The sequence below is a fragment of the Lepus europaeus genome, chromosome 14 (genome assembly GCF_033115175.1).
Source record: "Lepus europaeus isolate LE1 chromosome 14, mLepTim1.pri, whole genome shotgun sequence".
NCBI classification, from domain to species: Eukaryota; Metazoa; Chordata; class Mammalia; order Lagomorpha; family Leporidae; genus Lepus; species Lepus europaeus.
The window spans coordinates 65,959,014-65,971,553 of NC_084840.1; the positions used below are offsets into that span (position 1 = coordinate 65,959,014).

At 39.4% G+C, this 12,540-nt stretch overlaps 1 protein-coding gene across 4 annotated transcripts in view; it reads right to left on the reverse strand.

The window, feature by feature from the left end:
• Positions 1 to 12,540, reverse strand: part of CDC42BPA (CDC42 binding protein kinase alpha) — a 352,518-nt gene that overhangs the window by 219,323 nt on the left and 120,655 nt on the right. For all 4 annotated transcript variants that reach the window (XM_062210852.1, XM_062210850.1, XM_062210853.1 and 1 more), the window contains exon 5: positions 9,056 to 9,204. In XM_062210852.1, the coding sequence (XP_062066836.1) occupies positions 9,056 to 9,204 (149 nt within the window). The remainder of the gene's footprint in view (positions 1 to 9,055; positions 9,205 to 12,540) is intronic.

Genomic DNA, 12,540 nt, shown 5'->3' on the forward strand with positions numbered 1-12,540 from the left:
ATGAGATGAAAATTTGTCCAAGTTGGGGCAACTTAATTCCATTTCATTACTTTTGTACCCTTGTCAAAATCAGTAGGGAGTATCTGTATTAGTCTACAGTTGGGCTCTCTATTCTCTTCCAGTGATCTATGTGTTATTACTCCACAACTACCACGCTGTCTTGCTTAAGGCAGCAATGTAGTAAGGCTTAATATCAAGGAAAGTGATTCTTTCAATTCTATTATTTTTTGAAATCCTTCTAATTAGTCTAGTTCCATTACCTTACCATATAAATTTTAGAATAAAGTTACTTCTATTAAAAAAATTGCTGGATTGTGCTATAGACTGTATTAAACCTATGTCAATGTGGAGAACCAACATCTTTAACATTTAAATACTTTCAAATCTGCTAGGTACTACCTATTTCTCATTCCTGCAAACAACACTTAGCAGCATTAGCAGCTTTATTAATACCACATTTATTCATTCCCCAATCCAAACTGCATTCTTTTCCTGCCTCCTCCCAAAGGAAGAAGATAAATGGGATAATATGCAGTAGAAAATTATAATAATCCCATATAAGTGTTTATCTTTGTAATACCATAGTATCCTGGGCCAGTGCTTGGCACAGGTTACTATTACACCTATAGCACTCGCATCCCATATGGGAGCCGGTTCTAGTCCTGGCTGCTCCACTTCCAATCCAGCTCTCTGCTGAGGCCTGGGAAAGCAATAGAAGATAACCCAAACCCTTGGGCCCCTACATTTGCATGAGAGACCAGGAAGAAGCTCCTGGCTTTGGATTGGCTCAGCTCCAGCCATTGTGGCCAACTGCGGAGTGAACCAGAGGATGGAAGATCTTTGTCTCTCTCTTCCTCTCATTGTCTGTAACTCCACCTCTCAAATACATAAAATCTTCTTAAAAATACCATAGCATTATTGACATCTCAATAAAAGCACACCTGTGTTTCAACAATCAATTAACACTTTAATAAATACCTTCAGGAATCCTTTCATCTTTGTAAGATTTTTAATTGAAAAGTTCTAAGTTGTTGTAATCTCAAAGATAAAACAGGTAGTTTGAAATCTAAAGACTATGGGGGAAATTCAAGTTTTCAGTCTAGCACATAAGGAGCTCAAAAGTCACTACTGTGTCCTAACAATAAGTAAAAACTTAAGAAAAATGAAAAATCAATGATCTCAGATATCTAAGAGAAGTGAGGTTAAATAAAGGCCAAAGTGGTGCCTTCAAAATTGGGAGACAGACAGATGGACACAGAGAATAATTTTAACAGAACAGAAATCCACAAGCCAACATTTGGCAAGTAACCAGCACAAACTATAATTGATGAAGTTCTGGAAATTCAGTGTAGACACCTCTAAAAGATTAATAACTGGTGGGGCCAGCACTGTGACACAGTCAGTTAATGCCCTGCCCTGAAACACCGGCATCCCATACGGCCAGGGCTTCTATTCCTGGCTCCTCCTCTTCCGATCCAGCTCTCTGCTATGGCTTGGGATAGCAGTGGAAACTGGCCCAAGTCCTTGGAACCCTGCACCCGAGTGGAGATCCAGAGGAAGCTCCTGGCTCGTGGCTTTAGATCGGCACAGCTCTGACCATTGCAGCCATCTGGGGAGTGAACCAGCAGATGGAAGACCTCTCTCTCACTTTCTTTACCTCCCAGTGTTCAGGGGTTGGGGGTAGGGTCAAATAGGCAGAACAAATTAGATTTTAAGATAGTAAAGTATAACATGATACTATAGTGGTAGACACATGTCATTCTACATTTGACAAAACCTATAAAATAAACAATGCCAAGAGTAAATTCTAGGCTTCCATAGCCTAGGCAGCTCATGTCAAGAGCCTTGGGTGCTCACTTATGTCATACATAAGAGTGTTAAATGTTAAATTAACAACAGGAGTCACTGTGCACTAACTCCCCATGCAGGACCTCTGTCCTCAATGAGTATTATGAGGGTTAACTATAAAACTAGTTCTCTTTTATGTGGCACAGTGGGTTAACACCTTGCCCTAAAGTACCAGCATCCCATATGGGCGCCAGTTCAAGACCTTGCTGCTCTACTTCCAATCCAGCTCTCTGCTATGGACGGGAAAAGTGGTAGAAGATGGCCCAAGTGTGTGGGCCCCTGCACCCACATGGGAGACCCAGAAGAAGCTCCTGGATGCTGGCTTCAGATCAGCGCAGCTCCAACCATTGCGGCCAACTGGGGAATGAACCATCAGATGGAGGACCTCTCTCTCTCTCTGCCTCTATTCTCTGTGTAACTCTGACTTTCAAATAAATAAATAAATCTTAAAAAAAAAAAAAAAAAAACAACTAGCTCTCAAAAAGTTGCATGTGTGTGTATGTGTGAAAATTGTTGAAACCTTTACTTAGTATAGATTTGGACTTCTGTGTGCAAAGTTAACTGAAAATGAATCTTAATGGACAATGGGATTCCCAAGGGGAGAGGGAAGAGGAGGAAGGGTGGGAGTGTGGGTAGGAGGGCAGGTACAGTGGGGAAGAATAACGATATTCCTAAAGTTGTCCTTATAAAATTTGTATTCCTTAAAAAATAAATAAATAAAAAATAGGAGTCTTTTGGATATTTTTTTAAAAAAAAAAAAGAGTAAATCCTAACATAAATTTTGGACATTAGGTGAAAATGACATTGTCAATGCAGGCTCATCAACTGTAACAAATACATATTCTAGTGAAAAATGGTGACAATGGAAGATGATGTAATTGTGGAGAGAATGGAGAGGAGGATTGAGGGAGTACACAGAATCTCTGTAGTTTCTACTCAATTTTGATATGCATCTAAAACTGCTCTAAAAGTAAAGTTTATTAATTTAAAAAGCATATATAAAAAGGTATTCACTTAGAAATCATGTTCTCAATCCCTGACCTTGTCCGCCTCATTGTTCCCCCACCTTAGTCTCTACAGGCAAAGATTAATCGGTCCTGCACATCCTTAAAATTTTTCTCATAAAATACAAGAACATCTAGAAATATTTATTTCTATTCCTGCATTTCTTAAAGAGACGTAAAGAACAATATCAAAAAACAAAAAAAGCTTACAAGAAATACTACCCAAAGGAAAAAAGGAAGGGAAAATGAGAAATTATAGCCAGGGGCAGGAATTAAGTGCAATAGTTAAGACACTGCCACATACCATATAACAGTGCCTGGTTCGAGTCTCAGCTCTGTTCCCAATCCTGCTTCCTGCTATTGTGCACTGTGGGAAACAGCAGGTGACTGCTCAAGTACATGGATCTCTGCCACCCATCCTGGAAATCTGGATTGAGTTCCCAACTCCACAATGGCTGTTGTGGGAATCTGAGGAGTGAACCAGCATAAGACAGGGATGTGTGCATGTGTACGTGTCTGTCTGTCTGACCCTCTGTTTACTACTTCCCATGTATCTCTTGATAAATCTTGGGGCAAAATTCTTCACATGAAGACTGCTAGGTGTTAACAGACCAGTAATGTTCTTTCATAACTCTGGAAATAGACAAGAACAGGGAAAAAAAGTAGTATTTCCCTCCGTCATCCATTAAGGTCCAAGTTTTTGATTCTATGAATATTTTAATGACATATTTATTTCAAAGACACTATAAGGAATATATTTATTGCTGAATTTAAGTCTCTATAGATGTCTGTGTGGTGGGATGTAATGGATTGAACATATACAGTCTCCTCTGTTCCCTTTTTGTAGTCTCTAATTCCTTATACTTGAAGTTTGCGATTTATAAAACACTTTGACATTTGGCAAACTTCATGAAGGCATATGCTATACAGTTTACCACAAAACTAACATAACAAACTACTTGAAATACTTCATCGTCAAAAATTAATGTTAGTTTATTAGCTACTAGGTTATGGTATAAAGTCAATAGCACAATTCTCAAGAATTCCACTCTAGAATCAAAATCTGTCTTTACAAATGTCTCCTAATAAAGTTAATTTCAACAGTCTATCAGGTATTCCTTAAAGCTGCCATTTAATTGCCTATGTGCTTTTCTTCTACCATACACTTGTCTTGAGAATGCCTGTCTCTCTGCCCCCATAAACCCGTCTCATCTTTCAATGTCTCACCACTGAAGTCTTCTTTTATGAAAAATATGTTACCCAAAGAACACTAACTCTGAAGTCAGTCTGACTTAATTTTAATCCATGCTCCTGTCTCAGAAGTTATTTCTGCATTTATAAAATGAAACAACATCTACTTTAGAAGCTGTCTAAATTATAGAATTATTCTTACACTCACAATATAGTTGAAGTCCATTTCTCTGAGCCAGCTGTAGTTGGCTTTTATATCTCAATTAGGAATTCACAACTTCAATCACTCCATCTCTTTTGGCAGAAATGATTATTTAACTTGTGCTTTTAAAAATTTCTACCTTATGTTTTATGCCCCTGAACAGACTAAAAGCTTCTTAAAAGTCAGTACTTATGCACTCAGCGCTGGGGTGCAGAGGATAAAGCCGCCACCTGTAGTGCTGGCATCCCAAATGGGCGCCAGTTGAGTTCCAGCTACTCCGCTTCTGATCCCACTCTCTGCTATGGCCTGGGAAAACAGTAGAAGATGGCCCATGTCCTTGGGCCCCTGCACCCACATTGGAGACCTGGAAGAAGCTCCTGGCAACTGGCTTTGGACTCGTTCAGCTCCAGCTGTTGCAGCCATCTGGGGAGTGAACCAGCAGATGGAAGACTGATTCTCTCTCTGCCTCTGCATAACTCATTCAAACAAAATAAATCTTTTTTAAAAAGTCAGTATTTATTTAGAATTCCAGACAATTGTGCTATTTATAAGAATAAATCATTTGCTAAAAATGGTCTATCCAGAAATGGGAGTCACATTTTATAAATGCACTGGAATATCCACTGAAGTGCAAAAAGAAAGGCAAGGAGGGTAAGAGAAGAGGTATGAAGTGAACATATGGAGGCATACGTGTGTGTGACAAAAGACAAACATATGTGCAAGCACATCCTGGTAACGGTGAAACTACCAACATTTAGATGCTTACCCTAAAGAAGAGATACCTTCAGGAAGTATAATAACTAGAAGATGAATAACTAAGTAAAATTACATAAAATAAAGAGCCAACTGACACAAGCAGGATTCACTTAAGAGAATGCACTTTTAAAATTACACATACTGAAGCAAAGCTCAGGGTTGAAATGGTTATCCAGTCACGTGACAATATCATAGTTGTTACCTACAATGCTGTGTTGAAAACAATCAAAGACTGCAGATACTGTCATTAGGAAAGGGTGATTGGTTAAGAATAGGCCATGCGACAAGCATTCAGCCTCCAGTTAAGTCACTCATGTCCCACTTCAGAGTGCCTGAGTTTGATTCTCAGATCTGTCTCCTGATTCCAGCTTTACACCAACACAGAGGCCAGGACCGAGTGATGATAGTTCAAGTAATTGGGCCCATGACACCTTCATGGGAGACTGGGATTCATTCATCCTGACTCTAACCCTGGCCATTTTGGGCGTCTGGAAAGTGAACTTAAAGAAGGAAGTGCTCGCTTTCTCTGCCTCTCTAAGACATTTTTTAATATTATATTTTAAAAAGAATATCTGTCACAAGCCCAGCAGAATGAAGGGTACAATAAGTACCTCTTATTTTGTATCCATAAACTGGAGGAATAACTACTGCATTTTAATTATATATGTTGTATAATATGCAATATATTATATAATACATATTATGTGTAATATAATGTATGATGTATCAATAATATCAATGTTAACATATTACATTATATATTGATTATTGAGATGCACTGATGTATATAATAATGTTTTAAATAATATTTTACTATATTATAATATTATATATTTTTATATTATACATAATTATAATTATTCCTGGTGCCAGTGCTGTGGCATAGTGTGCTAAGCCTCTGCCTGTGGTACAGGCATTCCATATGGGTGCCGGTTCTTGTCCCCGCTGCTCCTCTTCCAATCCAGCTCTCTGTTGGTAGCCTGGAAAAGCAGTGCAAGATGGTCCAAGTGATCGGGCCACTACACCTGCGTGGGAAACCGGGAGGAAGCTCCTGGCTCCTGGCCTCAGATCAGCCCAGCTCTGGCCATTGCAGCCACTTGGGGAGTGAACCAGTGGATGGAAGACCTTTCTTTATATATCTCCCTCTCTCTGTCTATAACTCTACCTCTCAAATAAATAAGTAAAATCTTTTTAAAAAATTATTCCTATCAAGAATTTAGAAAATAGGTAAATCCTCTCCAAATTCGATGACACAATGTTAAATAGCTAACATCTTCAAATGTTCAATAAAACGATATTTCTATAAATATCTTTAAATGGTAGTCCTCAACTAGGATCTTGGATTAGTCTGAGCAACCAAAAAGCACTTTGATTTCTCATCCTATAATGCATTCTTGAGATCATCTATCATATCTTCAAACCTGCTTTCTACTTCATAGTTTTCAAAGCATTCCTTGTCTTTATTTTGAATAAAACTTGCAACTATCTGATATAAACAGAGAAAAACATGAGTTGGCAAGAGCCAAAATGAAATCTGATAAAATATAATTTTTAATGTTTATTTATTTATTTCCATGTACTTGAAAGGCACAATAAGAGAGAGAGAGACAGAGACAGACATCTTCCATCCACTGGTTCACTCCCCAAATGCCTACAACAGTCAGGGCTGGGTCACTCTGAGATCCAGAGCGTAGAATTCAATCCAGGTCTCCCAAATGGGTGGTGGGGGCCCAAAAACTCAAGCTATAATCATCTGCTTCCCAGGATGCACTAGCAGGAAGTTACATTGAACAGGCCACAGACCAACCAGCAGTACAACATAGGATGTGAGCATCCCAAGCAGCAGCTTTACTTGCTGTGCAAGGGGCTGGCATTGTCGCAGAGCAGGTTAGATTGCCACGTGCACAGCTGGTATCCCATATGGGTGCCAGTTCAAGTACTTTGCTTCCAATCCAGCTCCCTGCTAATATGCTTGGGAAAGCAACAGAAGATGGCCCAAGTCTTTGGACCCCTACAACTTTGTGGAAGACTGGGATGGGGTTCAGCCTGACCCAGTCCTGGCCATTGCAGCTATTTGGGGAGTAAACTAGCAAAAGGAAGATCGATCTCTCTCTCTCTCTCTCTCTCTCTCTCACTTCCTCTGTCTCTAACTCTGCCTTTCAAGTTAAAAACAAAACAAAACAACTTGCTATACCACAAGACCTATTCCAAATTACAAATTCTTAATTTTAAGATTTTTTTCCTTTAATGATGCCATAAATTTTATTAATAATTACATCAATCACTACAAGAAATATCTTACAAACACAAAAACAGAAAACTTTCCCTTCTTGCCACATTCACTCTTATCACTAAGAACTTAAAAGTAATACTCACTGCTGTCTTAGATTAGTAGTTTCCAAAGTGTGGCCCCTGGACCAGCATCACGAACCACAACGCCATCTCCTGAGAGCCTGTCAGAAATGCTGACTTCCCCATCCCCATCCAACCTAATGGATCAGCAGTTCTGGAGCACCACAAACAATCTAGGCTTTAACAAGCCCTCCATATCAATCTGATGCATGATGAAGTCTGAAAATTAGTCTTAGAAAGTGGTTTGGTTTCTTCTACACTCCAGTCTCCATTTACCCACTTTTCAACATCTATCTCTTTCTCATATGTTGCACAACCCAAATACTTTCCTATTTGAACGATTAATTTACCAATAACTTTATAATGATGTCCTGCTCTCTTCTGAAACTATCCAAGACGTTTTAAAGCTTTCCATTACAAATAAATTATCATCCATTTATATATAAAAAAATTTCAACTCATGTCAACAGGCATATGAACAGTTCTCCATAAAAATCATTTGTGGGGGGCAGGCATTTGGCCTGTTAGGATATGAGCTAGAACACCAAAGTGCCTGTGTTCAATACCCATCTCCTATTCCTGACTCCAGTTTCCTGGTAACGTGGATTCTAGGAAGCAGCAATGACAGCAGCTCAAATAGTTACTTCCCCGACACGTAAACTGGAGAACTGAACTGAGTATGCAGCCCTGACTGGCCCACCTCAGCCCAGTCCAAGTTCGTGTGAGCATACAAGGGTTGAGTCAGCAGAAGGAGTGCTTGCTCTGTCTCTGTCTCTCTCTCAGGCTCTCCTCTCTCTCCCTTCTACTCTCTTCTCTCTGCCTCTCAAATTGTTAAAAAAATATTGTAACTAAGCTCACTTTTTACATTTTATTTACTGTCTACGACGTAACATACATTTGACAGGAAATTTCAAGATAAATTACTGTGCCAGATTACAATGAAAAAATTATTTTTAATCATCGAAACTATTACTTTTCTACATTCATATAAATATCTCTTTTGATGTTTATACAACTCTTGGAAATATTTTCTTAAGAAACAAAAAATAAATAATAAGGGTCATATTTAACAAATGAATCTATGATTTATGGCCTAGAATTCTGCCTGATATCTATATGTAAGACCCAACTGTAAGAAAATTGGCTACTACATTCTCTTTTGAGAAGGGTTAAGCTGTCATCTGTGTTGCTGCTAGCCCATTTGGGAGCTGGCTCAAGTCCTAGCTGCCTCACTTAGGATGCAGCTTTTTGCTAAGAGCCTGGGAAAGCAACAAAGGATGGCCCAACTGCTTGGGCCCCTGCACTCACATGAGAGACCTGGATGAAGCTCCTGGCCCAGCCCTGGCCGTTACAGCCATTCAGGCGGTTAACAAGCAATGGAAGATCACTCTCTCTCTCTCTGTAACTGTGCCTTTCAAATCAAGAAAGAAACAAATAAGGATGGAAACTGTAGAAATACTGATTGTAAGTGGAAACTTTTAGATACTATACATGTATATGTACTTTTAAGCAGTTGTACTTATTCATTAATTCGGACAATTACATTAACAACAAAAGCAAAAACAATCAAAACCATTTCAAAATAAATTATCTTTGTTGGTGAGAAATCTAAGCCTGTAATTAATACATTTTATAAAAACAGACCTCCCTTTCCATATATTACAAGATAATGGTGTCACCATCAGTGCCAACAGGGACTCACCTGTGCACATAATGTAGCTGATGAACTGAGTCTATTGCTAGCACCATCTCAGCCAAGTAAAATCGAGCCATATCTTCAGGCAATCTATCTTCAAATTTGCTGAGCAAAGTTAGCAAATCCCCACCAACATAGTAATCCATAACCAGGTACTGTAAATGAAAAAATAAAATACACTCAATGAATAATATGGTAAAACTTTAAAATCAAGTAGGACCAGGTCAAACACTTACAGAGGTTAATAACTTATGTAGTTAATTAACAAAATGCCAGGTAAGGGGTGAGCCTTTGACTCAGTGTTTAGGAAGCCTACATCACATATCAGAGTACTGGGTTCAAGACCTGAGTCTGTTTCCAACTCTAGTCTTCTGCTAATGCCCACGTAGGAAGCAGTGAAGGCTCAAGTACCTGGGTCTGTGCCACCCCCATGGGAGACCTAAATGGAGTCCCAGGTGCCTGCCTGGCTTCAGCCTGCACAAACTATGGCTGCTGCAGGCATTTCTGGAGAGGGAAATCTCTGGCATCTTCATTTCTTTGCCTTTCAAATAAACAGTCTTTTAAAAAGCTGTGTAAGACGCTCAACAGCCATTACAGAACCACTGTGTTTCATACAGCAGTAAAACAAAATTTTTTAAATTGGGGCAGAGAACACCACAAGATTAACATTTTTCTATTGTTGTAACTTACAAAGTAACAATATTATCAGCTTCACCTATAATAATGGATCACAGCTTTGCCAATATTACAAAGAAGATCAAACACGTGAATTCCACACACAAAAAAAAATAACGAGGAAAAACTCCAAATATACAACAGTCCTTAATCTGAAAAAAACTATAAGTAATTCCCACCATAAATGTTTCTTCTCCCATTTCTGACAGTGTACAACTATCAGAAAAGACATCTCTCAAGTAAATGAAAAGAGAAGCCAATTAATTTTAGATATAGACTTTTATGAGTATGTGTGTTTTTGTATCAAAAGAGAAATGACAAGGAGTATATACCAAAATGTTCCCAGGGATTCTCTGGGTTAAGATTACAGATGATGTTATAGCTTTACGGCATGTTCTAGACTGCTATATAAACATGTTGCATACACATGGGCATAAGTGTATACATTATGTATGTGTGTATATTTTAGGATGAAGAAGATTAGGCATAGTAGAATGATGTTCTTTGTATGAGAAACCAGTATTCCAATCCTGACGTCATATTGTACATGGTTTTGAAAATTGGAATCTTTAATACCAGGGCCAGCACTGTGGCACAGTAGGTAAAGCTGTCGCCTCCAGTGCCGGCATCCCATATGGGAGCCAGTTTGTCCTAGGTGCTCCTCTTCCAATCCAGCTCTCTGCTAATGACCTGGGAAAGCAGTAAAGACAACCCAAGTGCTTGGACCTCAAACCTACATGGGAGACTGGGAAGAAGCTCTTGGTTCCTGGCTCAGATCAGCCCATCTCTGGCCATTTGGGGAGAGAACAAGCAAATGGAAGACACGTCTCACTCTTGCTCTCGCTCTCTCTGCCTCTGCCTCTCTGTAACTCTGCCTTTCAAATAAATAAAGAAAAATCTTTCAAAAAATTTAAAATCTTGGATACCTCATTTTCTCATCTATCTAACTACAATATCTTCTTCATAGTATAGCACTCAGCATGAAGGCTAACAAAGATATTTAAATTGCAGTTTCAATGCCTTGAAGCTAAGGTGGTTTTAGTATAGAATGGAGAAATAATTTCAGGGACTATCACTGACATGACATTAAGATTTAGAGAGTCTTGAGAAAAATCAAATTCATTGTATTTCCATACATTAAAATGAAAAGCATAGGGGCTGGCATTGTGGCACAGTGGGTAAAGCTGCGCCTGCACAGATGCCAGCATCCCATATAGTCACTGCTTCAAGACTCCATTTCCCATCCAGCTCCCTGTTAATGTGCCTAGGAAAGCAGCCAAGGATGACCCTAGTGCTTGGGTCCCTGCACCCACATGGGAGATCTATAAGAAGCTCTTGGTTCCTGGATTCGACCTGGCCTAGCCCTGGATGGAAGATCTCTCTCTCTCTTTCTTTCTCTCTCTCTCTCTCTCTCTCTCTCTCTCTCTCTCCCCCCATCCCCATTTCTTCCTATCTCTGTGTAACTCTGACTTTTAAATAAATACATTTTTGAAAAAAATTATAAGCTTAGAAAATGTATGTCATGTCAAAGAAACTATCACATATTTAAAGCCTTCAAAATTATGGAAACTAATCCTGGTCTACGGCATACTTTCTGTATTTATTAGTCCTAATGGTGAACAGATTATATTCTGAAGATGAGAAAAAACTAATGAAATACAACCAAATATTATTAACATAATCATATTACTAGAAACAGCAATGGCTATGAAGAAACCCACATCTTTTACTTCAAAAGAAACACTCTAAGTACAGAAGCAAGCAAGAAAATTTTAAAGTAAAAAGCAAGTCTGGGCCCGCGCCGCGGCTCAGTAGGCTAATCCTCTGCCTAGTGGCGCTGGCACCCCAGGGTTCTAATCCCGGTCAGGGCGCCGGATTCTGTCACAGTTGCCCCTCTTCCAGGCCAGCTCTCTGCTATGGCCCGGGAGTGCAGTGGAGAATGGCCCAAGTGCTTGGGCCCTGCACCCCATGGGAGACCAGGATAAACACCTGGTGCCGGCCTTCGGATCAGCGCGGTGTGCCTGCCGCAGCACGCAGGCCGCAGCGGCCATTGGAGGGTGAAGCAACGGCAAAAAAGAAGACCTTTCTCTCTGTCTCTCTCACTGTCCACTCTGCCTGTAAAAAACAAAAACAAAACAAAACAAAAAAAAGCAAGTCTGGTGTTAAAGCTGGAATCTAATATTTATACATAGAACGTCATAAAATGTAACTCACTCCTTCAATATACACTTACTGAGTGTCAACTGAGACTTTTTTTTCTACCAAATATAGAGAAAAAGAAAACCCAGAGGATGGAGATGAAAGGTTCTTACATCAAAGACTTTCTTCCTCCTGACACCATACTCGATTCTTGTCACACCAGACCCCAAGATCTGAGGACACCATGGAACTGATAAAAATATTTCTTTCTTAACATTCTTGCCACCTATCGTCATCATTCAAAACTTAAGTTTCTCCAGTCATAATGTATCTTCTTTCTTCATCTGCATACCACTGTATGTTTTCTCTCAATAAAACCAAAATTCCATGGATCGCTTCCTTTTCAATGTTTCAATCTGCGTTACTGAAACTCATGCATGGTAAACAAACCTCCCTGAGACAGAACTGAAAACAACTAACAAAAAAGTATTTCTAGACTCCTTGCCTGCTAAAATGAGTTCTGGCTTTGACTCCTTATATGCTTCCCCTATCTTGGCCTCAGAAATAAATGAGTTGCTACTAGTAAGAATTCAGCAGAGCTAGCACTGTGGCATAGTGGGCTAAGCATCCACCTGCAGCACCAGCATCCCATATGGGTGCCAGTTCATGTCCAGCTG